Here is a 26,921-nt window from a genome sequence, read left to right as displayed (position 1 = left end):
GCGGACATATGAGGAGAGGTTGAGTAGATTGGGACTCTACTCATTGGAGTTCAGAAGAATGAGAGGTGATCTTATTGAAACATATAAGATTGTGAAGGGGGCTTGATCAGGTGGATGCGGTAAGGATGTTCCCAAGGATGGGTGAAACTAGAACTAGGGGGCATAATCTTAGAATAAGGGGCTGTTCTTTCAAAACTGAGATGAGGAGAAACTTCTTCACTCAGAGGGTAGTAGGTCCGTGGAATTTGCTGCCCCAGGAAGCTACATCATTAAATAAACTTAAAACAGAAATAGACAGTTTCCGAGAAGTAAAGGGAATTCGGGGTTACGGGGAGCGGGCAGGAAATTGGACATGAATTTAGATTTGAGGTTAGGATCAGATCAGCCACGATCTTATTGAATGGCGGAGCAGGCTCGAGGGGCCGATTGGCCTACTCCTGCTCCTGTTTCTTATGTTCTTATGGACCCTCTCAAACCCTTTCGTAATCTGAAAGGCCTCTATCAGGTCACCCCCTCGGCCTTCTCCTTCCAAGAAAAGCAGTCTTGGGAAGGGCTCAACCGACAATCGCAGAATGATCCTGCCGGGGAGGAACTGACAGCCGTGGAGAACATTTCAAACTTTCTCTCTTTCGGCCAGACGGTCGGATGCAGTTAACTCATTAACAACAGTTCGAAAGGTGCGGGGGAGTACCTTGGCGTTTCCTGACGTTGTGGCAAAGTGCTACATAAATCTCTACTTACCCCGATTCTTTCTCCACATCCGGGGCACTGCGTACGGTTCTGGGCACCCTCGCCTTGGAAAGGATATCCCGGCCTTGGAAGGAACGCAGCGCAGATTTGGATATGAATGTAGAAGGTATGATCAGTAAGTTCGCTGATGATACAAAGATTGGTAGGGTGGTAAATAGCGAGGAGGATAGCCTCAGTCTGCAGGACGATATAGATGGGTTGGTCAGATGGGCGGAACAGTGGCAAATGGAATTTAGAATCATAGAATCATAGAATCAAAGAAGTTTACAACATGGAAACAGGCCCTTCGGCCCAACATGTCCATGTCGCCCAGTTTATACCACTAAGCTAGTCCCAATTGCCTGCACTTGGCCCATATCCCTCCATACCCATCTTCCCCATGTAACTGTCCAAATGCTTTTTAAAAGACAAAATTGTACCCGCCTCTACTACTGCCTCTGGCAGCTCGTTCCAGACACTCACCACCCTTTGAGTGAAAAAATTGCCCCTCTGGATCCTTTTGTATCTCTCCCCTCTCACCTTAAATCTGTGCCCCCTCGTTATAGACTCCCCGGAAAAGTGCGAGGTGATGCACTTTGGAGGGACTAACAAGGCAAGGGAATACACAATGAATGGGAGGACCCTAGGCAAGACAGAGGGTCAGAGGGATCTTGGTGTGCAAGTTCACAGATCCCTGAAGGCGGCGGAACAGGTAGATAAGGTGGTAAAGAAGGCATATGGGATACTTGCCTTTATTAGCCGAGGCATAGAATATAAGAGCAAGGAGGTTATGATGGAGCTGTATAAAACACTGGTTAGGCCACAGCTGGAGTACTGTGTGCAGTTCTGGTCGCCACACTACAGGAAGGATGTGATCGCTTTGGAGAGGGTGCAGAGGAGATTCACCAGGATGTTACCAGGGCTGGAGCGCTTCAGCTATGAAGAGAGACTGGGAAGATTGGGTTTGTTTTCCTTGGAGCAGAGGAGGCTGAGGGGGGACATGATTGAGGTGTACAAAATTATGAGGGGCACAGATAGGATGGATACTAAGGAGCTTTTTCCCTTCGATGAGGGTTCTATAACAAGGGGACATAGATTCAAGGTAAAAGGCGGGAGGTTTAGAGGGGATTTGAGAAAGAACTTTTTCACCCAGAGGGTGGTTGGAGTCTGGAACTCACTGCCTGAAAGGGTTGTGGAGGCAGGAACCCTCACAACATTCAAGAAGCATTTGGATGAGCACTTGAAATGCCATAGCATACAAGGCTACGGACCAAATGCTGGAATATGGGATTAGAGTAGACAGGGCTGATGGCCAGCGCGGACACGATGGGCCGAAGGGCCTCTATCCGTGCTGTATAACTCTATGACTCTATGATTCACCAGAATGTTATCAGGGCTCCGGGGGATAAATTACGAGGAGAGACTCTTTAAAAACTAGGCTCGTATTCCCCGGAATATAGAAGGTTGAGGGGTGATTTGATTTGAGGATTTAAAGAATTGATAGAGCACATGGAGAGAAACTTTTTCCGCTGGTGGGCGAGTCTAGGACAAGGGGAACAGAACCTTAAAATCAGAACCAGGCCATTCAGGAGAGAAGTTTGGAAACACTTCTTCGTGCAAAGGGTGGTGGAAGTGTGGGACTCTCTCCCAATTAATAATTTTAAATCTGAGAGCGATCGAATTTCTGCTAGCCATGGGTATTAAGGGATATGGAGTTAAGATACAGATCAGCCACGATCTGATTAAATAGAGTCATAGAGTCATACAGCACGGATAGAGGCCCTTCGGCCCATCGTGTCCGCGCCGGCCATCAGCCCTGTCTACTCTAATCCCATATTCCAGCATTTGGTCCGTAGCCTTGTATGCTATGGCATTTCAAGTGCTCATCCAAATGCTTCTTGAATGTTGTGAGGGTTCCTGCCTCCACGACCCTTTCAGGCAGTGAGTTCCAGACTCCAACCACCCTCTGGGTGAAAAAGTTCTTTCTCAAATCCCCTCTAAACCTCCCGCCTTTTACCTTGAATCTATGTCCCCTTGTTATAGTAACCTCAACGAAGGGAAAAAGCTCCTTAGTATCCATCCTATCTGTGCCCCTCATAATTTTGTACACCTCAATCATGCCCCCCCTCAGCCTCCTCTGCTCCAAGGAAAACAAACCCAATCTTCCCAGTCTCTCTTCATAGCTGAAGCGCTCCAGCCCTGGTAACATCCTGGTGAATCTCCTCTGCACCCTCTCCAAAGCGATCACATCCTTCCTGTAGTGTGGCGACCAGAACTGCACACAGTACTCCAGCTGTGGCCTAACCAGTGTTTTATACAGCTCCATCATAACCTCCTTGCTCTTATATTCTATGCCTCGGCTAATAAAGGCAAGTATCCCATATGCCTTCTTTACCACCTTATCTACCTGTTCCGCCGCCTTCAGGGATCTGTGAACTTGCACACCAAGATCCCTCTGAACCTCTGTCTTGCCTAGGGTCCTCCCAATCATTGTGTATTCCCTTGCCTTGTTAGTCCCTCCAAAGTGCATCACCTCGCACTTTTCCGGGTTAAATTCCATTTGCCACTGTTCCGCCCATCTGACCAACCCATCTATATCGTCCTGCAGACTGAGGCTATCCTCCTCACTATTTACCACCCTACCAATCTTTGTATCATCAGCGAACTTACTGATCATACCTTTTACATTCATATCCAAGTCATTAATGTAGACCACAAACAGCAAGGGACCCAGCACCGATCCCTGTGGTACCCCACTGGCCACAGGCTTCCAGTCACAAAAACAACCTTCGACCATCACCCTCTGCCTTCTGCCACTAAGCCAGTTTTGTATCCAAAGTGCCAAGGCACCCTGGATTCCATGGGCTCGTACCTTCTTGACCAGTCTCCTGTGGGGGACTTTATCGAAGGCCTTACTGAAATCCATGTATACCACATCCACTGCGTTACCCTCATCCACACGCCTAGTCACCCCCTCAAAAAATTCAATCAAATGGCGGAAACAGGCTGGCGGGGGCTACTTCTGCTGTCAGGTTCCTTCCTACGTTCTTCTGCCGACGTAGCTCTGCCCCCAAGGTCTGTGTCAGTAAGAGAGTCGAACCTGTCTTTCTCTGTCGACCGTCCTGACCTTTCTTGATTGTTCCTCAGAAGTTGTCTCGCCTTGGGTTTGCACCTCCTTTCACAGTCCATTGGCGGTTTTGAGGGGTACGGTGGTGTAGTGGGTTATGGTACTGGGCTTGTGATCCAGACTAACAATCCAGAGAACGTGAGTTCAAATCCCACCATGGTCGTTTGAATTCAGTTTTTAAAAAAAAGAAAATCTGGACATAAAAATCTGGCAAGAAAATCAAAAAGTTAGTATTCAGGTGCAGCAGGTGATCAAGAAGGCCAACAGAATGTTGGCTTTTATTGCTAGGGGGATAGAATATAAAAACAGGGAGGTATTGCTGCAGTTATATAAGGTATTGGTGAGACCGCACCTGGAATACTGCATACAGTTTTGGTCTCCATACTTAAGAAAAGACATACTTGCTCTCGAGGCAGTACAAAGAAGGTTCACTCGGTTAATCCTGGGGATGAGGGGGCGGACATATGAGGAGAGGTTGAGTGGATTGAGACTCTACTCATTGGAGTTCAGAAGAATGAGAGGCGATCTTATTGAAACATATAAGATTGTGAAGGGGCTTGATCGGGTGGATGCGGTAAGGATGTTCCCAAGGATGGGTGAAACTAGAACGAGGGGGCATAATCTTAGAATAAGGGGCTGCTCTTTCAAAACTGAGATGAGGAGAAACTTCTTCACTCAGAGGGTAGTAGGTCTGTGGAATTTGCTGCCCCAGGAAGCTGTGGAAGCTACATCATTAAATAAATTTAAAACAGAAATCGACAGTTTCCTAGAAGTAAAGGGAATTAGGGGTTACGGGGAGCGGGCAGGAAATTGGACATGAATTTAGATTTGAGGTTAGGATCAGATCAGCCACGATCTTATTGAATGGCGGAGCAGGCCCGAGGGGCCGATTGGCCTACTCCTGCTCCTATTTCTCATGTTCTTATTAGTAAAAGTGACCGTGAAGCTGTCGTAAAAACCCAACTGGTTCACAAATGTCCTTTTCGGGAAGGACACCTTCTGCCCTTACCCGGTTTGGGCCCGTATGTGACTCCCGTCCCAAACCAACATGGTTGACTCTTAACTGCCCTCTGAAGTGGCCACTGCATTGTATCAAAACTGCCACTAGTTGTTCAAGAAGAAGGCTCAACGCCTACTCGAGGGGCAACTGAGGATGGGCAGTAAAAGCTGGCCTTGCCAGCGATGCCCGCGTCCTGTCAATTATTTTTTTTTTTGTATGCAAGAGCAGAGGTCAGTCTGCGGTGAATGCCTCCTCGTTCACCACATACTCCGCTGAAACCTTCTGAATGAAACCACTGCAAAAATTCCACTTGGAATCACACCAAAAGAGCAATTGAGTGAAGCCATCACATGGTCCTTGCAAAAAACCTCCACCAAAAGAACAGTGACCTGCTGGCGAGTGGCATGCGACCCAGATGAAGTGTTGTTTTTGTTCACCTGCTTTGCAACTCCAAGGCCAATCGCTTAACAGCCTCCAAGTGCTCCACGTGCAATGAACGACTGTTGAAATGTGAACTCCAGCGCAGTGCTGAGGGAGTGCTGCACTGTCAACGGCGCCGTCTTTTTTCCCGATTGCGCACTCCCGATCCTCAAAGCTCTGCATTGGGAGCCCGCAGCTGTAAAGTAGGGCCCTGTATTTCCTTTCCTTTCCTCTCCTCTCCTCTCCTCCCCTTCCTGACCCGAGGGCGCTGCCTTGTTGGGATCCGCTCCCACGGGGCTCCGGCAGCCAAGCCGGTACCTCGCGCCAACGACCGTCCTTCAGGCGCCAGGCCCGGACGGTGGCTGCTCGGCCGCAGAGGGCGTCATAGATTTGCCTGATCCTGTCTTCGCTCCCCGTCCTCTCACGCCCACCACCGTGACTTAGCGGGTTAGAAGCAGGTGGAGCGTGGGCGGGGGGAGAGAGGTCCCTGGTCTGAGGGCAGTGAAGCCAGCTGTAAACCTCTTTTTACCAGTATAGCCAAAGGTCAGCAAAGTCGGAACAGAACAGGGATGGAGCCTGAGGCCTCCTTGGCACCATTTGGCCCACCGGTTGGCGCGGTTACTCTCTCGGCCACTGGGGGAGACCCCTCAAAATTGATTGAATGTAAAAAAGTTATTTTGGCGCAGAAAATGTTCACGAGAAGGTCAAGGGGAGATTTAATAGAGGCGTTCAAAATTATGAGGGGTTTTAACAGAGTAAATAAGGAGAAACTGTTTCCATTGGCAGGAGGGTAAGTAACCAGAGGGCACAGATTTACGGTAATTGGCAAAAGAACCAGGGGGGAGATGAGGAGAATGTTTCCAGTGGTTGGGGATTCTAGGAGTAGGGGGCACAGTCTAAAAATTAGAGCCAGACCTTTCAGGAGCGAGATTAGAAAACATTTCTACACACAAAGGGTGGTAGAAGTTTGGAACTCTCTTCCGCAAACGGCAATTGATACTAGCTCAATTGTTAAATTTAAGTCTGAGATAGATAGCTTTTTGGCAACCAAAGGTATTAAGGGATATGGGCCAAAGGCAGGTATATGGAGTTAGATCACAGATCAGCCATGATCTTATCAAATCCACTGCCCTAAACATTCTCTCCCTTCACCACCGGCGCACAGTGGCTGCAGTGTGTACCATCCACAGGATGCACTGCAGCAACTCGCCAAGGCTTCTTGACAGCACCTCCCAAACCCGCGACCTCTCCCACCTAGAAGGACAAGAGCAGCAGGCACATGGGAACAACACCACCTGCACGTTCCCCTCCAAGTCACACACCATCCCGACTTGGAAATATATCGGCCGTTCCTTCATCGTTGCTGGGTCAAAATCCTGGAACTCCCTTCCTAACAGCACTGTGGGAGAACCTTCACCACACGGACTGCAGCGGTTGAAGAAGGCGGCTCACCACCACCTTCTCAAGGGGCAATCAGGGGTGGGCAATAAATGCCGGCCTCGCCAGCGACGCCCACATCCCATGAACGAATAAAAGAAAATCTTATCAAATGGCGCAGCAGGCACGAGGGGCTGAATGGCCTACGTCCCCATGTACTGCTTGAAAGGGCGGTTCAGTAGTAACTTTCCAAAGGGAATCGGATAAATACTTGAAAAGGAAATATTTGCAGGACTATGGGGAAAGAGCAGGGGGAGTGGGACTAATCGGACAGGTCTTTCAAAGAGCCAGCACAGGCGCAATGGGCCAAGTGGCCTCCTTCAGTGCTGTCAGATTCTACGCTTCTAACTGCAACCATGAACACACGTCAAAAGCGATGCATTGTCTCTTGCAGATATTGTAAACTGTGACCTGAAGTCGACCCTACGAGTGCTCTACAACCTGTTTACCAAATACAGGAACGTAGAGTGACCGTAAGCCGGACAGCGCCCTCCAGGAACCGAACTGCAAAGCATCTACGACGACACCAACGGCATCTACAGGAGCTCTGCGCCAAGCAACAAGCTCGACTGCCAATCACTGTCTTTTTGTAACGTTGAAACAATGGTATTTCAAGATTTTTGTTGGTTACAAGATTATCGTAAGTTCTTGTCTATCTTAGGAGAAAAAAAAAAGCACTTGAATTACAAAGACCAGAAACAAGTTGGACTCGGTGATTGCCAGTCCTTGAAAATTAAACTGTTTGGGTTGGATGTTGAGTGGAATTCGGTTCGTCTGGAATCTCTGTCCTGGAAGTAGCAATGGAGCATTCCAAAGATGCCTGTGTCACAAATACCAAAGAAGAAATGAAGAGTTTCCTAGATGCAGTTTCAGAGCTGAAACTCCAAAATTGCCATTATTCAGTGGAAGTAAAGTTGCATTTTATGTTTAAATAATGTATAAAAGACCGGGGACCAGGTGGGGCAGAATTCTAGGGCAGCATCTTACATGGGATGGACCAAAAACATCTGGAATCGTCGTCACAGTGTCCTCACACTTGATGTTCAGGCACTAGTCAGACCCTCGCATCCCAGTGTGACGTCATTGAAGCTTTACGTGTGAGAATTTACAATGAACACGTGGCTAGTTTGAACATGCATTGACGTTTCAACTCTGTAATTGTCAGTGCATGTGAGGATGTGGGGTTTGTCACTAATTCCAATCCCACCGATTATAAATTGTGAAATTGGATTCAATAAATCTGGTTATTTGAGGGCCAGTACCAGAGAGAAAGAAAAATGGCCATTGGATTGTCATAAAAAACCCAACTGGTTGACTAATGTCCTTCAGGGAGGGAAACTTGCCGTCCTATCCCAGTCTGACCTATATGTGACTCCAGTCCCATGTTGTGAGTTGATACCTCTGAACTGGCCTAGCGACCCACTTAGATGTTTGAGCAACCAGAGGTGGGGCAATAAATGCAACCTTGCCAGTGTTGCCCACATCCCGAGAACAATTTTTACTCTTTTATCTTTTACCCCCCACCCCCGACCCCCCCTTTCCTGGAAGTATTCTTTCAAACAAAAATATCTTCATTTGAATTGAGCGTTATCAGATTTTAATTTTGATGAGTTCTATATCTGGTGTTGTTTGGCTCGATTTCTCTCTATAGCTGTGGCTTTCAAACTTTTCCACATGGGGGACCCCCTTGTAAAAATTGACACTGCCCAGACCCCACCCTGCAAATATTGGTGCATTCTTGGGGATTCCCTTCAAATACCGACACGCTCTCGGGGATTCCCTTCAGATACTGACGCCCTCTCGGGGATTCCCTTCAGATACCGACGCGCTCTCGGGGATTCCCTTCAGATGTTGACGCGCTCTCGGGGATTCCCTTCAGATGTTGACGCCCTCTCGGGGATTCCCTTCAGATGTTGACGCCCTCTCGGGGATTCCCTTCAGATAGTGACACCCTCTCGGGGATTCCCTTCAGATAGTGACACCCTCTCGGGGATTCCCTTCAGATACCCGACGGGCTCTCGGGGATTCCCTTCAGATACCCGACGCGCTCTCGGGGATTCCCTTCAGATACTGACGCGCTCTCGGGGATTCCCTTCAGATACTGACACGCTCTCGGGGATTCCCTTCAGCTACCCGACGCACTCTCGGGGATTCCCTTCAGATACTGACACGCTCTCGGGGATTCCCTTCAGATACTGACACGCTCTCGGGGATTCCCTTCAGATACCCGACGCGCTCTCGGGGATTCCCTTCAGATGTTGACACCCTCTCGGGGATTCCCTTCAGATACTGACGCGCTCTCGGGGATTCCCTTCAGATACTGACACGCTCTCGGGGATTCCCTTCAAATACTGACGCACTCTCGGGGATTCCCTTCAGATACTGACACCCTCTCGGGGATTCCCTTCAAATACTGACACCCTCTTGGGGATTCCCTTCAAATACTGACACCCTCTCGGGGATTCCCTTCATATACTGACACACTCTCGGGGATTCCCTTCAGATACTGACACGCTCTCGGGGATTCCCTTCAAATAGTGACGCCCTCTCGGGGATTCCCTTCAAATACTGACGCCCTCTCGGGGATTCCCTTCAGATATTGACACGCTCTCGGGGATTCCCTTCAGATACCCGACGCGCTCTCGGGGATTCCCTTCAGATGTTGACACGCTCGGGGATTCCCTTCAAATACTGACACCCTCTCGGGGATTCCCTTCAAATACTGACGCGCTCTCGGGGATTCCCTTCAGATACTGACACCCTCTCGGGGATTCCCTTCAAATATTGACACCCTCTCGGGGATTCCCTTCAAATATTGACGCCCTCTCGGGGATTCCCTTCAGATACTGACACGCTCTCGGGGATTCCCTTCAGATAGTGACACACTCTCGGGGATTCCCTTCAGATAGTGACACAGTCTCGGGGATTCCCTCCAGATACTGACACCCTCTCGGGGACCCCTTCACATACTGACACCCTCTCGGGGATTCCCTTAAGATAGTGACACCCTCTCGGGGATTCCCTTCAGATACTGACGCGCTCTCGGGGATTCCCTTCAGATACTGACGCGCTCTCGGGGATTCCCTTCAGATACTGACGCGCTCTCGGGGATTCCTTTCAGATAGTGACACACTCTCGGGGATTCCCTCCAGATACTGACACCCTCTCGGGGACACCTTCAGATAGTGACACCCTCTCGGGGATTCCCTTCAGATACCGACACCCTCTCGGGGATTCCCTTCAGATAGTGACACCCTCTCGGGGATTCCCTTCAGATACCGACGCGCTCTCGGGGATTCCCTTCAGATACCGACACCCTCTCGGGGACCCCTTCACATACCGACACCCTCTCGGGGATTCCCTTCAGATACCGACACGCTCTCGGGGATTCCCTTCAGATACCGACACGCTCTCGGGGATTCCCTCCAGATACTGACACCCTCTCGGGGATTCCCTTCACATACTGACACCCTCTCGGGGATTCCCTTCAGATAGTGACACCCTCTCGGGGATTCCCTTCAGATAGTGACACCCTCTCGGGGATTCCCTTCACATACTGACACCCTCTCGGGGATTCCCTTCAGATAGTGACACCCTCTCGGGGATTCCCTTCAGATAGTGACACCCTCTCGGGGATTCCCTTCAGATACTGACACAACACTGGGATCTTGGGGATATGAGCTACACTTCTGATACTGCAGAAAACTTTTTTTTTTCATTCAGATGGAACTGCAGGCGTAACATGCAAGTAAATCAACCAGTACAGAAATATGATCAGACAAATATATAAAAAAAAATCTGATGACCTCCGTGACCTCCTCCCAAGTCCTTCCTGTGTAGGGCATTGTTTTGAAAAGTATTGCAAACATTCACAATGAGACGAAGCTTCCCTGTTTTCTTAAATCTTTACGGAATTTGAATTATTTTTGTCATTAGCAAGTGTGGGGTAATAATCTCAAAATGTCATATGATTCACCTCATTCTATCCTACTTCATACCTCACATGGATTTAAGATCCAAAAGAACCGGGGGGGGGGTGTGGAGATGGGGAGAATTTTTCTTACGCAGCGAGTTGTTATGATCTGAACTTGTGGGAGGGGGTGGAAGCAGATTCAATAATAACTTTCAAAGGGTGCAGTGGATTAATACTTGAAAGGGAAAAATTTCCAGGGCGGTGTGTGGGGGGGGAGTGGGACTAATTGGACAGCTCTTTCAAAGAGCTGGCACAGGAACGATGGGCTGAATGGCCTCCTATGCTATGCGATTCTAGATTAAACTAGTTCCGATTCAGATTTGTCCAAGATCGCGCCTCCCTCCGCCCTAATTGTAGAAGTGCGAAATGAGCAGGTCTCTCTCTCTCGAGGCTGTCGCCCTCCACCTTCGCTGATTTTCACCGAGTTCTATCCCGGGGATTGAGTGTTCACACGGCTCCGTCCCATGGATTGAGTGTTCACACGGCCCCATCCCGGGCATTGAGTGTTCACACGGCCCCGTCCCGGGGATTACTGGTACAGAGAGTTCACACAGTGACCCTGGGATTACTGGTACAGAGAGTTCACACAGTGACCCTGGGATTACTGGTACAGAGAGATCACACAGTGACCCTGAGATTACTGGTACAGAGAGTTCACACAGTGACCCTGGGATTACTGGTACAGAGAGATCACACAGTGACCCTTGGATCACTGGTACAGAGAGATCACACAGTGACCCTGGGATTACTGGTACAGAGAGATCACACAGTGACCCTGGGATTACTGGTACAGAGAGATCACACAGTGACCCTGGGATTACTGGTACAGAGAGATCACACAGTGACCCTGGGATTACTGGTACAGAGAGATCACACAGTGACCCTGGGATTACTGGTACAGAGAGATCACACAGTGACCCTGAGATTACTGGTACAGAGAGATCACACAGTGACCCTGGGATCACTGGTACAGAGAGATCACACAGTGACCCCGGGATTACTGGTACAGAGAGATCACACAGTGACCCTGGGATTACTGGTTCAGAGAGATCACACAGTGACCCTGAGATTACTGGTACAGAGAGATCACACAGTGACCCTGAGATTACTGGTACAGAGAGATCACACAGTGACCCTGAGATTACTGGTACAGAGAGATCACACAGTGACCCTGAGATCACTGGTACAGAGAGATCACACAGTGACCCTGAGATCACTGGTACAGAGAGATCACACAGTGACCCTGAGATCACTGGTACAGAGAGATCCCACAGTGACTCTGAGATCACTGGTACAGAGAGATCACACAGTGACCCTGAGATTACTGGTACAGAGAGATCACACAGTGACCCTGGGATTACTGGTACAGAGAGATCACACAGTGACCCTGAGATTACTGGTACAGAGTGATCACACAGTGACTCTGAGACCACTGGTACAGAGAGATCACACAGTGACCCTGGGATTACTGGTACAGAGAGATTACACAGTGACCCTGAGACCACTGGTACAGAGAGATCTCACAGTGACCCTGAGATTACTGGTACAGAGAGATCACAGTGACCCTGGGATTACTGGTACAGAGAGATCACACAGTGACCCTGAGATTACTGGTGCAGAGAGATCACACAGTGACCCTGAGATTACTGGTGCAGAGAGATCACACAGTGACCCTGAGACCACTGGTACAGAGAGATCACACAGTGACCCTGAGACCACTGGTACAGAGAGATCACACAGTGACCCTGAGATTACTGGTACAGAGAGATCACACAGTGACCCTGGGATTACTGGTACAGAGAGATCACACAGTGACCCTGAGATTACTGATACAGAGAGATCACACAGTGACCCTGGGATCACTGGTACAGAGAGATCACACAGTGACCCTGAGACCACAGGTACAGAGAGATCACACAGTGACCCCGGGATTACTGGTACAGAGAGATCACACAGTGACCCTGAGATTACAGGTACAGAGAGATCACACAGTGACCCTGAGACCACTGATACAGAGAGATCACAGTGACCCTGAGATTACTGGTACAGAGAGATCACACAGTGACCCTGGGATCACTGGTACAGAGAGATCACACAGTGACCCTGGGATTACTGGTACAGAGAGATCACACAGTGACCCTGAGATTACTGGTACAGAGAGATCACACAGTGACCCTGAGATCACTGGTACAGAGAGATCACACAGTGACCCTGGGATCACTGGTACAGAGAGATCACACAGTGACCCTGGGATTACTGGTACAGAGAGATCACACAGTGACCCTGAGATTACTGGTACAGAGAGATCACACAGTGACCCTGAGATCACTGGTACAGAGAGATCACACAGTGACTCTGGGATCACTGGTACAGAGAGATCACACAGTGACCCTGGGATCACTGGTACAGAGAGATCACACAGTGACCCTGAGATTACTGGTACAGAGAGATCACACAGTGACCCTGAGATCACTGGAACAGAGAGATCACACAGTGACCCTGAGATCACTGGTACAGAGAGATCACACAGTGACCCTGAGACCACTGGTACAGAGAGATCACACAGTGACCCTGAGACCACTGGTACAGAGAGATCACACAGTGACCCTGGGATTACTGGTACAGAGAGATCACACAGTGACCCTGGGATTACTGGTACAGAGCGATCACACAGTGACCCTGAGATCACTGGTACAGAGAGATCACACAGTGACCCTGAGATCACTGGTACAGAGAGATCACACAGTGACCCTGAGATCACTGGTACAGAGAGATCACACAGTGACCCTGAGACCACTGGTACAGAGAGATCACACAGTGACCCTGAGACCACTGGTACAGAGAGATCACACAGTGACCCTGGGATTACTGGTACAGAGAGATCACACAGTGACCCTGGGATTACTGGTACAGAGCGATCACACAGTGACCCTGAGATCACTGGTACAGAGAGATCACACAGTGACCCTGAGATCACTGGTACAGAGTGATCACACAGTGACCCTGAGATCACTGGTACAGAGAGATCACACAGTGACCCTGAGATCACTGGAACAGAGAGATCACACAGTGACCCTGAGATTACTGGTACAGAGAGATCACACAGTGACCCTGGGATCACTGGTACAGAGAGATCACACAGTGACCCTGAGATCACTGGTACAGAGAGATCACACAGTGACCCTGAGATTACTGGTACAGAGAGATCACACAGTGACCCTGAGATTACTGATACAGAGAGATCACACACTGACCGTGGGATTACTGGTACAGAGAGATCACACAGTGACCCTGAGATTACTGGTGCAGAGAGGTCACACAGTGACCCTGAGACCACTGGTACAGAGAGATCACACTGTGACCCTGAGACCACTGGTACAGAGAGATCTCACTGATCTGCCACCCACATCGAGCAGGTTAAAAGCTCTTCCAAGTGCCTCAATATTTGACATTTAGCAGCAAACCTGCGCTTTACAATGACGCGAGCTTGAAATTGCTGCGTAATTGGCCATAAAAGTTAGAAAATACAATCTGCGCGACTGCTTGGGGCCGAGGAGAGGGTTAATGGGGGATGCTTGAAGGCCATTATGCCTGTTGAAAAACGATGGGCTTTTTTAAAGAGGGCTCAATCTGTTTTTATTTGCAGGACAACACGCTGTTCCTTTTTGTGGTAGATTTATGAGAGGGGCAGATCCAGAGCAGAAGTGGCCGATTTTAATCCTGCCCAGATATTACGACCACACAATATAATAAATGGCAGCTGTGCTGGAAACCCAGTTAAAACTTCACCTTAATGATTCTAGCAAGTCAATCGTACGTGTCCAGAAAGAAAAGAAAAACTCGGGGAATCTTACTGGGCTCCTCGGTCCTATCTTGTCACCGCAACCCCTTCTCACCCAAGCTCGGCACAGGCGGCGATCTCTCGCTCTCTCTCTCCCTCTCTCGGGGTTCCGCTAAATATATTTCAAAGAAATTTTTCAAACCCGTTTTAATAACGCACAAGTGGTATTCTAACTGCGTTCGATTCGATAATTACGGCGTTATAGGGCTTAATACAGGACATTATTCAGCACTTATGAGAAAGCAGGGCCATTGACAATAATATGGAATAATGAATGGCTCGGAGGGAGCTGTAACGTAATTGAGAGGTTGAGATGACATTGTGAACCATGAGAGCGTAGCATGGGTGGTTTATATGAGGCGTCTGATCTGGAGATTATGTTCGTGCTGTCAGCACCTGTGGGAGGGAGGGAGGAGGTGGAATGGGAGTAGACGGGATGCAGGATGATCTGTGTGTGTGTGTGTGTGTCTCCCCTGTCTCTCTCCCTCTTCATCTGTCTCTCTTTCTCTTAAGCGCTCTCTCTTTCTGTGTTTCTCTGTCTCTCTCTGTTATTCTGTCTCTATTTCTCTCTCTCTATCCATCTCTCTATTTCTGCCTCTCATTCTGTCTCTTTTTCTCTCTCGATCTCCTTCTCTCTCTCGATCTACGTCTCCATCTCTCTATCTCTATCTATCTATCTATCTATCTATCTATCTATCTATCTATCTATCTATCTATCTATCTCTCTCTCGATCTACGTCTCCATCTCTATCTATCTATCTATCTCTCTCTCTCTCGATCTACGTCTCCATCTCTCTCTCTATCTCTCTCTCTCTCTCTCTATCTCTATCTCTCTATCTCTCTATCTATCTATCTCTCTCTCTCTATCGCTATCTCTCTCTCTCTCTATCGCTATCTCTCTCTCTCTCTCTCTATCGCTATCTCTCTCTCGATCTACGTCTCCATCTCTATCTATCTATCTATCTCTCTCTCTCTCGATCTACGTCTCCATCTCTCTCTCTATCTCTCTCTCTCTCTCTCTATCTCTATCTCTCTATCTCTCTCTCTATCTATCTATCTCTCTCTCTCTATCGCTATCTCTCTCTCTCTCTATCGCTATCTCTCTCTCTCTCTATCGCCATCTCTCTCTCGATCTACGTCTCCATCTCTCTATCGATCTCTCTCTCTCTATCTCTCGCTCTCTATCTCTCTCTATCGCTTTCTCTCTCTCTCTCTCTATCGCTATCTCTCTCTCTCTATCGCTATCTCTCTCTCTATATATATATCTCTCTCTATCTATCTCTCTCTCTCTCTCTCTCTATCGCTATCTCTCTCTCGATCTACGTCTCTATCTCTCTCTCTCTCTCTATCGATCTCTCTCTCTCTATCTCTCGCTCTCTCTCTCTCTCTCTCTCTATCTATCTCTCTCTATCTCTCGCTCTCTCTATCTCTCTCTCTATCTATCTCTCTCTCTCTCTCTCTCTCTATACTGAGATTTCAGCACTCTGGTTTGATGACGACTTCCAGTACCCTCTTTATTAATAAAATGTAAACATTGTATGTTGGCCCCATTGATCCTGGGTTCGGTTCTGAGTTGCAGAAAATGAGATGGGACAGAAGGGGAAATGATGCCCCCCCTCCCCCAAACAATACCTCTCCAGTCTGCATTTGGACTTACGAGGAAGGGGCTTAACTTTACTGCCTTGAAGTGTCTGCTCTCGATCGCAGCCTGAAATTCCCTCCTACCAACTAGGTATAATATTGAGTTTCCTTTTTAATTGTTCAAGAATGTTGAAAAATCCGTGTCTCAGGAATATGCAAACAGACTCGTATCCTGTGCAGTTCCAAAACTCAGTGACATCAGCAAGTCTATATTACAAGCCTCGATACGTAAGCAAATGCATGATTCCAGATCAGTGGGCCAGCAGTAGACTGGGTCGCTCGGCTACTTCCTGTAGTGAGATATCAGCCTTGTATTTTTTTTTAAATATTATTATAATAATCTTGTTAACATAACTGTTTTTACAATGCACACAACCTGAATTAAATTAAATTTAGATCAAAGGAGTTTTTAATGCATTAAATCTTATTACAAAATGTGCTGTTGCTTTATTGTCCGTTTTGACTGTGCACATAGCTCGGCTTCTTTCATCAGCGAGCTGAGTGAAGCTGCAGATTAGCGGCCTTTCATGTTGCGGTATTAATATTGAAGCATTTACTGTATATTCCTAGGCAGGCAGCAGAAATTTTGTTTGCATTATGACAATGTGAAAAAGGAGTTTTAAAAACATAAGTTGCATATTTATTGTCTGGGACCGTTGGGGATACTGAAGGAAACACTTGAAACACTGCGGAGCAGAGCAGCAGGGCACACCAAATCTTTTGGGCAGGCGCTGTTAAATTTGATGCACATCTGTGCATAAGTATTTAGCCTCTCTGGGAAGTTTGGGGGGCTGGGGGGAGTTGGTGGGGGGGTTGGGAAGGAACTGCAGGCCAGCTGTTTGCAGCTGCGACTGTTTCCAAATTTCCTGCGTCCACCGACGAGTCCCCTTTGCTCCTTCCCTGATGTACTGTTTCTTTTGAGGCTCCTGGTGTTCAAGGTTACACGTTGTAATTGTGTCACTATTGATTTGCTCTTCGATTTTGTCTGTTGTGCGGTGGCTGCCTGGGCCCTAAGCTCTGGAATTCCCTCCCTGAACCTCTCCGCCTCTCTCTCTCTCTCTCTATCCTCCTTTTAAGACGTTGCTTCAAACCCGACTTTATGGCCAAGCTTTTTGGTCACCTGTCCTGTTATCTCCTTCTTTGGCTCGGTGTCAGTCTTTTTTTTTTGTCTGGTTGGCGCTCCTGTGAAGGGCTTCGGGACGTTAAGGGCGCTATATAAATGCAAGTTGCTGTTGTTGAAATACTTAGGACATCTTATCAATGTCGTCAGAATGGGCTCCCCAAAACCGTTCCGTCATTCGGTTGGATCATGGCTGATCTATTGACCCCGTCTTTGGTCCATTTCCCTCGATACCCTTAACTAACAGAAAAAAATCTACCGATCTCAGTCTCGAAAGTTCTGGGTACGGTAGCGTAATGGTTATGTTACTGGGCTAGTAATCCAGAGGCCTGGACTAAAATCCAGAGTCACAAGTTCAAATCCCGCCACGGCGGCTGGCGAATTTAAATTCAATTAATTAAATAAAAATCTGGAATTAAAATACTAGTATCAGTAATGATAGCCATGAAACTACCGGATTGTCGTAAAAACCCATCTGGTTCACTAATGTCCTTTAGGGAAGGAAACCTGCCGTCCTTACCCGGTCTGGCCTATATGTGACTCCAGACCCACAGCAATGTGGTTGATTCTTAATTGCCCTCTTAGGGATGGGCAATAAATGCCGGCCTTGCCAGCGACGCCCACATCCCGTGAACGAATAAAAAAAATTTTAAAAAATTGACCCCCAACAACCACAGCCTTTTTGGGGGAAAGGGAGGTCCAGATTCCCACTCCCCTTTGTGTGAAGAAGTGCTTCCTGATTTCACTCCTGAACGGCCCGGCTCTAATTTTAAGGTCTCGATTTCCCCCCACCAGAGGAAATAGTTTTTCTCTATCTGCCCTATCGAATCCCTTAATCTTTTTGAACACCTCGATTAGGTCACCCTGCGACCTTCCAATCGCGAGGGAATGCAACCTGTCCTCGTAATTTAACCCTCTCAGCCCCGGTATCATTCTGGTGAATCTGCGCTGCATCCCCCTCTCCAAGGCCAATATATCCTTCCTTCGAAAGTGCTTCATTGGCTTTTGGGGACGTCCTGAGGTCGTGAAAGGCGCTATATAAATGCAAATTCTTTCTTTATATCTGTAACCAGCCTATAATAGAAAGCCCATTGCCCCTCCCCTCAGTAAGGGAGGTTCTCCTGGGTCCATCAATGAAGGAAAGTCGGGCGGGTTCCTTCAAAGGCATGGGCTCCAACTCATTCGCTGGCCCCCGACAATCCAAGGCACCTCGGCTCAGACCAATGACGACCCCACACCTCCCACCCACTATTGACCAGTCAGAGGTAACCCTAACATCGGAACAGGAGTAGGCCATTCAGCCCCTCGTGCCTGCTCCGCCATTTGATAAGATCATGGCTGATCTGTGATCTAACTCCATATACCTGCCTTTGGCCCATATCCCTTAATACCTTTGGTTGCCAAAAAGCTATCTATCTCAGATTTAAATTTAGCAATTGAGCTAGCGTCAATTGCCGTTTGCGGAAGAGAGTTCCAAACTTCTACCACCCTTTTTGTGTGTAGAAATGTTTTGTAATCCCACTCCTGAAAGGTCTGGCTCTAATTTTTAGACTGTGCCCCCTACTCCTAGAATCCCCAACCAGCGGAAATAGTTTCTCTCTATCCACCCTATCCGTTCCCCTTAATATCTTATAAAAGTACTTAATTGGCTGTAAAGCGTTTTGGGACGTCCTGAGGTCATGAAAGGTGCTATATAAATGCAAGTTCTTTCTTTATATCTGCAACAAGCCTATAATAGAAAGCCCATTGCCCCTCCCCTCAGTAAGGGAGGTTCTCCTGTGTCCATCAATGAAGGAATGTCGGGCGGGTTCCTTCAAAGGCATGGGCTCCAACTCATTCGCTGGCCCCCGACAATCCAAGGCACCTTGGCTCAGACCAATGACTACCCCCCACCCCACACCTCCCACATCCCACCCACTATTGACCAGTCAGAGGCAACCCTAACCAGGCACCGATCAATCCCGAGCATCACGCACCATACCAACCCATCCAGAGAGCGTTGTCTTGCTCTCTGACCTGCGTGCCGTGACCCGGTGAAGGAAGTCGATTTGTCTGTTACAGATTGTGTTCTGTTTTCTCCCCTCCCTTTTAATGAGGAGTCACCATATGGTCGACGCCAGTACAGCCCTGTGGCAGTCACTGTTATAACACCAGCTGCACTAACTCTGGCACTGGCTGCAAGCAGGCATGGCTGTCTCACTCCCTCAGGTCGGTGCTGCTCAGAGGGCTGAGTGTTCCAGCGAAGAAACAAGAGCATTGTTTCAAAATAAGTGGACAATTAACAGTCCGTTGTGGAGCGATTGCATTTCATGAGCTGCTTGCACAGGCTTAGTCAAGATGTTGAATGGGGAACGCTGTAAAAGCTTTACAAAAAATACTGCAGATGCATAAACTTGGCTTGAGTATCCCCTTGAGTTCTCAGAAGGTTGACCCCATCTGGAGAGACTGCGTTCAATTCTGGGCACTGCACCTCAGGAAGGATATATTGGCCTTGGAGAGGGCGATGCAGCGCAGATTCACCAGAATGATACCGGGGCTGAGAGGGTTAAATTACGAGGACAGGTTGCATTCCCTCGCGATTGGAAGGTCGCAGGGTGACCTAATCGAGGTGTTCAAAAAGATTAAGGGATTCGATAGGGCAGATAGAGAAAAACTATTTCCTCTGGTGGGGGGAAATCGAGACCTTAAAATTAGAGCCGGGCCGTTCAGGAGTGAAATCAGGAAGCACTTCTTCACACAAAGGGGAGTGGAAATCTGGAACTCCCTTTCCCCCAAAAAGGCTGTGGATGTTGGGGGTCAATTGGAACTTTCAAGACTGAGATTTTTTTGTTCGTTAAGGGTGTCGAGGGAAATGGACCAAAGACGGGGTCAATGGATCAGCCATGATCCAACCGAATGGCAGAACGGTTTTGGGGAGCCCATTCTGACGAAGGGTTTGTGTCTGGAACGTCAATGGTTCCCTTTCTTTACAGATACCCCCCGATCTGCTGAATATTTCCAGCCCCTTTGAAATTGATGGCTCCTTTTGCCTCTCTCTCTCTCTCTCTCTCTCTCGCCTTCCCTCCCCCCTTTAACCCCTACCCCTTCCACGATTAGCACCAATGGCGGTCACTCTCCATCGTCACACCCAAGTTGCGTTTGGTCCAACATGAGCCTCGACGGTTAATGTTTGAGGGGGGTGATATCCCACTACGGAAGGCCAATCCATTCCTCTCCTGACCCATGCCCTTTTATCCGGGGTAGTGGGGGGGGGGGGGAAATGTTGGATATCAGGAATCCTGGCCCATTATGCCCCTTCCCTAGCCCAGCGGAGCAGCAGTAACTGGGCTGGAGATGATGCCTGGGGTCTCCGTGGCCTGAGATGGCTGAGAGATGGCTTCTCTGCTCCTGAACCATTACAGCTTACGGTTCTAATACCACTTAACATTGTGACTCTCCATGTTGATGCCTGTTCAAAGGTTTCTAAAATACAACCCACTGGGGTCATTCTCCTTGGAGCCAGAGAAGGTTAAGGAGAGATTTAATTGAGGTGTTCAAAATTATGAGGGGTTTTGATAGAGTAGATGGGGAGAAGCTGTTTCCAGTGGCACTAGGGTCGGTGACCAGAGGGACACAGATTTAAGATAATCGGCAAAAGAACCAGAGGGGGAGATGAGGAGAATTTTTTTTAACGCAGCGAGTTGTTCTGATCTGGAACGCGCTGCCTGAAAGGGCGGTGGAAGCAGATTCAATAATAACTTTCAAAAGGGGAATTGGATAAATACTTGAAAAGGAAAAATTTGCAGGGCTACGGGGAAAGGGCAGGGGGGAGTGGGTCCAATTGGATAGCTCTTTCAAAGAGCCAGCAGAGGCACGACGGGCCGAATGGCCTCCATCTGTGCTGTATGTAAGCCCATTGTGTACGTACCCTGGAACAACATTCTGGTTATTGTACTGCAGTACCAGTATTACGCAGCTGCCCAGTTTAATTGTGGCTTCGAGTGCTTCTGCTATCTGCGTCATAACTTTAATCATTAAAAATGTAGATACAAATCAGACGTAAAATACTGGAGCTGGCTACTAAGGAAGAGTGCGAAGAGATTGTACAAATTCTTCGGTTTTTTTTTTGCTAAGCTGTATCCAAAACAGCTCAGATCAAATCGAGGTGTTCAAAATGTTCAAAGGACTCGATAGGGTAGACACAAAAAATTTCTTTCCTCTGGTGCTGGAATCCGGGTTGAGGAGGCATCATCTTAAAATTAGAGCCAGGTCGTTCAGGGGTGAAATTAGGAAGCACTTTTTCACGCAAAGGGTGGTGGAAATCTGGAACTTGCTCCCCCAAAAGGCAATGGATGATGGGGGACAATTGGAGCTTTCGAGACCGGGATGAAAAGATTTTTGTTGGGTAAGGGATATGGAGCAAAGGCGGGTAAATGCAGTTGATCAGCCGTCGTAGGCTCGAGGGGCTGAATGGCCTCCTCCTGTTCCTAAACACATTTTGCTCTCGAGGCAGTACAAAGAAGGTTCACTCGGTTAATCCCGGGGATGAGGGGGCGGACATATGAGGAGAGGTTGAGTAGATTGGGACTCGACTCATTGGAGTTCAGAAGAATGAGAGGCGATCTTATTGAAACATTTAAGATTGTGAAGGGGCTTGATCGGGTGGATGCAGTAAGGATGTTCGCAAGGATGGGTGAAACTAGAACGAGGGGGCATAATCTTAGAATAAGGGGCTGCTCTTTCAAAACTGAGATGAGGAGAAACTTCTTCACTCAGAGGGTAGTCGGTCTGTGGAATTTGCTGCCCCAGGAAGCTACATCATTAAATAAATTTAAAACAGAAATAGACAGTTTCCGAGAAATAAAGGGAATTCGGGGTTACGGGGAGCGGGCAGGAAATTGGACATGAATTTAGATTTGAGGTTCGGATCAGATCAGCCATGATCTTATTGAATGGCGGAGCAGGCTCGAGGGGCCGATTGGCCGACTCCTGCTCCTATTCCTTCTGTTCTTACGTACAATGTGCACTGCATGAATTTAGACTAACTTTGACTGCCACCATCACCATTATGGTTATTTGTCCATGTCGTAAATGTGAGAAGGTTGCCCTCCATGTTGCTCAAACTCCGTTAGGATAGTCAGTAGATGGCGAATCTTTCAGACCTATCCTTTTGCGATATATTACACAGTGAATTATTGAGTGAAATGAATGGCAGGGGAAGGAAGAAAGGAGAGACGCCAAAAGGGAAATGTTGGAAACAGGTTTGGAGACAGTCCACGTGAAATAAATCAGGAGTCTATGGGAATCTTGGAATTAATGGGAACCAACGAAAATGAGATATTCCCCAGTTTATTCCCAACACTGCTTTAGAGCACAGCCTCTGGATTATTGACTTTCTCCAAACTCGACATCTTCTGTTTGATTCAAAACTCTGAATCGGATCTGCTTCAGATGAAATAGATTTTTTTAATTCAAAGTGCTACTTTTTCAGCTTGAATACACAGATCCTGGCAGGTACAATTTGTGGAGAGTCATTTTTTTTTTGTAGAGAAATTATCTACCTTTCCAAAAAAACGTTTATTAAAAGTTTTTGTACTTTTGCACATATCCAGCATTTATAAACATGTTGCTACTTGCTACAGTCACAGTATATTGACACAATTTGTCACTTAATATTTCTTCTTTAAATAAAGATATTTCTATTAAACCGATCCACTGTAGGATACTTTTTGTGTGTGAATTGCAAGATTAATTCATGGGGGGGGGTGGGATTTCATCCTCATTAACATGAGGGTGAAACTTTATTTGTTCTAACACAGGAACGATGATTCGAATGGCCCGTGCCTCACTGATGGGCCGAATAGCCTCTTTAATCTCTTTTGAGGGATATTGGTGCTTGTACTAAACCAACATGTTATGCTGCGGCTATACAAAACCCTGGTTAGCCCGCACCTGGAGTACTGTGAGCAGTTCTGGGCACCGCACCTTCGGAAGGACATGTTGGCCTTGGAGGGAGTGCAGCGTAGGTTTACTAGAATGACACCCGGACTTCAAGGGTTAAGTTACGAGGAGAGATTACACAAATTGGGGTTGTATTCTCTGGAGTTTCGAAGGTTAAGGGGTGATCTGATCGAAGTTTATAAGATATTAAGGGGAACGGATAGGGTGGATAGAGAGAGACTATTTCCGCTGGTTGGGGATTCTAGGAGTAGGGGGCACAGTCTAAAAATTAGAGCCAGACCTTTCAGGAGCGAGATTAGAAAACATTTCTACACACAAAGGGTGGTAGAAGTTTGGAACTCTCTTCCGCAAACGGCAATTGATACTAGCTCAATTGCTAAATTTAAATCTGAGATAGATAGCTTTTTGACAACCAAAGGTATTAAGGGATATGGGCCAAAGGGAGTTAGATCACAGATCAGCCATGATCTTATCAAATGGCGGAGCAGGCACGAGGGGCTGAATGGCCTTACTCCTGTTCCTATGTCCCTATCACTTTTTTTTTTAAAAACAGATTATCTGGTCATTATTGCACGGCTGTTTGTGGGACTTAGCTCTGCTCTATTTGGCTGCTGAGTTTCCTCGAGTCGGCCGTGGCTCAGTGAGTCGCACTCTCTCGCCTCTGAGTCAGAAGGTCGTGGGTTCAAGTCCCACTCTCGAGACTCGAGTGCATAATCCAGGCTGACGCTCCGGTGCCGCGCTGTTGGGGATGCCGCACTGTCGCGAGTGCTGGTTTTTTTGCCCACGAAAGCTGCAGCTGACTGCATCACTCTGAGCAGCATGCAGAGGGGGAGGCACGAATTGAGAACGGACCTGGTCTGCGTGCCTCGAGCACCAGACCTCAAAGCACAACGAGGGCCATTAGAGTCATAGAGTTATACAGCACGGATAGAGGCCCTTCGGCCCATCGTGTCCGCGCCGGCCGTCAAGCCCTGTCTCCTCGAATCCCATATTCCAGCATTTGGTCCGTAGCCTTGTATGCTATGGCATTTCAAGTGCTCATCCAAATGCTTCTTGAATGTTGTGAGGGTTCCTGCCTCCACAACCCTTTCAGGCAGTGAGTTCCAGACTCCAACCACCCTCTGGGTGAAAAAGTTCTTTCTCAAATCCCCTCTAAACCTCCCGCCTTTTACCTTGAATCTATGTCCCCTTGTTGTCGAACCCTCAACGAAGGGAAAAAGCTCCTTAGTATCCATCCTATCTGTGCCCCTCATAATTTTGTACACCTCAATCATGTCCCCCCTCAGCCTCCTCTGCTCCAAGGAAAACAAACCCAATCTTCCCAGTCTCTCTTCATAGCTGAAGCGCTCCAGCCCTGGTAACATCCTGGTGAATCTCCTCTGCACCCTCTCCAAAGCGATCACATCCTTCCTGTAGTGTGGCGATTAGTGGAAGCAATTCTTGCCAACTACGTCGTTACTGGGCATTTGTTGATGCGGATTTAATGGCATATCTGGTAGCAAAAGATATAACAATGGTCTCATAACGCAAGCTTAACAGATATGAACCATCGTAGAAAGACGCCAGGTTGATAACGCGTGACGTGTTCCAGATGGAGTGCAGTCGGTGTGTTTGTTTGTTTAACAAAAGGGCAACATCCTTCACGCCCATTTGAAAATGGTTGAGGAGACCTTAACTCCAGCACCGTATCAAAAGCCACATTTCCTCAAACTATACCGCGTTCGTAAGAGACAGTGAATGGTTCTGAATTAAGCCCACTGGCACTGCAGGATAATGTTCTTTTGTGACTGATTCGACCCTCTTAGCAATAAAACGGATAATCTAGGCGTGAATAGATTCTGTCTCAGAGTAATCACGGTATGTGTATGGATTCAGTCTCTGTTAACAGCGAGGTTTTGAAGAGGAAAAACTCACTCTGTATTGGATATCTGCGGAAATGAAGTCCAAAAAAAGTGGTGTGTTTTCAGCGCGTGGTCTGAAGGCTTTTAAAATTATCTTTATGATTACATATAGAATAAACACTACTTGTGATGAGAAGACGATGATCTCATAAAGCTAAAATAAATGCTAAACCTTTACAAAATCACTGGTTAGGCCTCAGCTGGAGTATTGTGTCCAACTCTGGGCACCGCACTTTCAGAAGGATGTCAAGACCTTGGAGAGGGTGCTGGGGAGATTTACTGGAATGGTACCAGGGATGAGGGACTTCGGTTAATGTGGAGAGACTGGAGAAGCTGCGATTGTTCGCCTCAGAGCAGAGAAGGTTAAGAGGAGATTTGATAGAGGTGTTCAAAATCATGAGGGTTTTGATAGAGTAAATAAGGAGAAACTGTTTCCATTGGCAGAAGGGTCAATAAGCAGAGGACACAGTTTTAAGATAATTGGTAAAAGAGCCAGAGGGGAGATGAGGACAATTTTTTTTTTACGCAGCGAGTTGTGATGATCTGGAACGCGCTGCCTGAAAGGGCGGTGGAAGCAGATTCAATCGTAACTTTCAAAAGGGAATTGGAAAAATACTTGAAACGGAAAAATTTGCAGAGGTACGGGGAAAGGGCAGTGGGGGAGTGGGACTAATTGGACAGCTCTTTCAAAGAGCCGGCACAGGCACGATGGGCCCAATGGCCTCCTTCTGTGCTGTAAGATTCTACAATATGATACTGTAAGCAAGTTATAGCCTGTATTAACCATTCCTCAGGATGAACACAGGATTCAAACAGCTCTTCCACAAGATGAGATCATCGAATTCAACACATAGGAGCAGGAGGAGGCCATTCAGCCCCTCATGCCTGCTCTGCCATTTGATAAGACCATGGCTGATCTGTGATCTAGCTCCATATACCTGCCTTTGGCCCATATCCCTTAATACCTTTGGTTGCCAAAAAGCTATCTATCTCAGATTTAAATTTAGCAATTGAGCTAGTATCAATTGCCGTTTGCGGAAGAGAGTTCCAAACTTCTACCATCCTTTGTGTGTAGAAATGTTTTCTAATCTCGCTCCTGAAAGGTCTGGCTCTAATTTTTAGACTGTGCCCCCTACTCCTAGAATCCCAAACCAGCGGAAATAGTTTCTCTCTATCCACCCTATCCGTTCCCCTTAATATCTTATAAACTTCGAGCAGATCACCCCTTAACCTTCGAAACTCCAGAGAATACAACCCCAATTTGTGTAATCTCTCCTCGTAACTTAACCCTTGAAGTCCGGGTATCATTCTAGTAAACCTACGCTGCACTCCCTCCAAGGCCAATATGTCCTTCCGAAGGTGCGGTGCCCAGAACTGCTCAACAGTACTCCAGATGCGGTCTAACCAGGGTTTTGTATAGCTGCAGCATAACTTCTGCCCCCTTGTACTCTAGTCCTCTAGATATAAAGGCCAACATTCCATTTGCCTTCTTGATTATTTTCTGCACCTGTTCATGACACTTCAATGATCGATGTACCTGAACCCCCTAAGTCCCTTTGGACATCCACTGTTTTTAACTTTTTACCATTTAGAAAGTACCCTGTTCTATCCTTTTTTGATCCAAAGTGGATGACCTCACATTTGTCTACATTGAATTCCATTTGCCACAGTTTTGCCCATTCACCTAATCTATCAATATCCCTTTGTAATTTTATGTTTTCATCTACACTGCTTACAATGCCACCAATCTTTGTGCCACTGACCAAGGATTGAACCAGAACCTTCCTGGGAG

The 26,921-nt window shown here is 47.6% G+C and overlaps 1 protein-coding gene across 1 annotated transcript in view; it reads left to right on the top strand.

Annotated features, from left to right (window-relative positions):
• parvaa (parvin, alpha a) overlaps positions 1 to 10,752 on the top strand; it is a 126,399-nt gene extending 115,647 nt beyond the window's left edge. Inside the window, exon 13 of the mRNA XM_067994248.1 lies at positions 7,108 to 10,752. Coding sequence (XP_067850349.1) covers positions 7,108 to 7,184 — 77 coding nt within the window. The 3' untranslated portion in view covers positions 7,185 to 10,752. The remainder of the gene's footprint in view (positions 1 to 7,107) is intronic.
• Positions 10,753 to 26,921: the final 16,169 nt, after the last annotated feature.

This window comes from Heptranchias perlo, chromosome 12 (genome assembly GCF_035084215.1).
Source record: "Heptranchias perlo isolate sHepPer1 chromosome 12, sHepPer1.hap1, whole genome shotgun sequence".
In the NCBI taxonomy this organism is placed as follows: Eukaryota; Metazoa; Chordata; class Chondrichthyes; order Hexanchiformes; family Hexanchidae; genus Heptranchias; species Heptranchias perlo.
The sequence above is the reverse complement of the archived record's forward strand: the minus strand, read 5'-3'. Positions and strand labels throughout refer to the sequence as shown.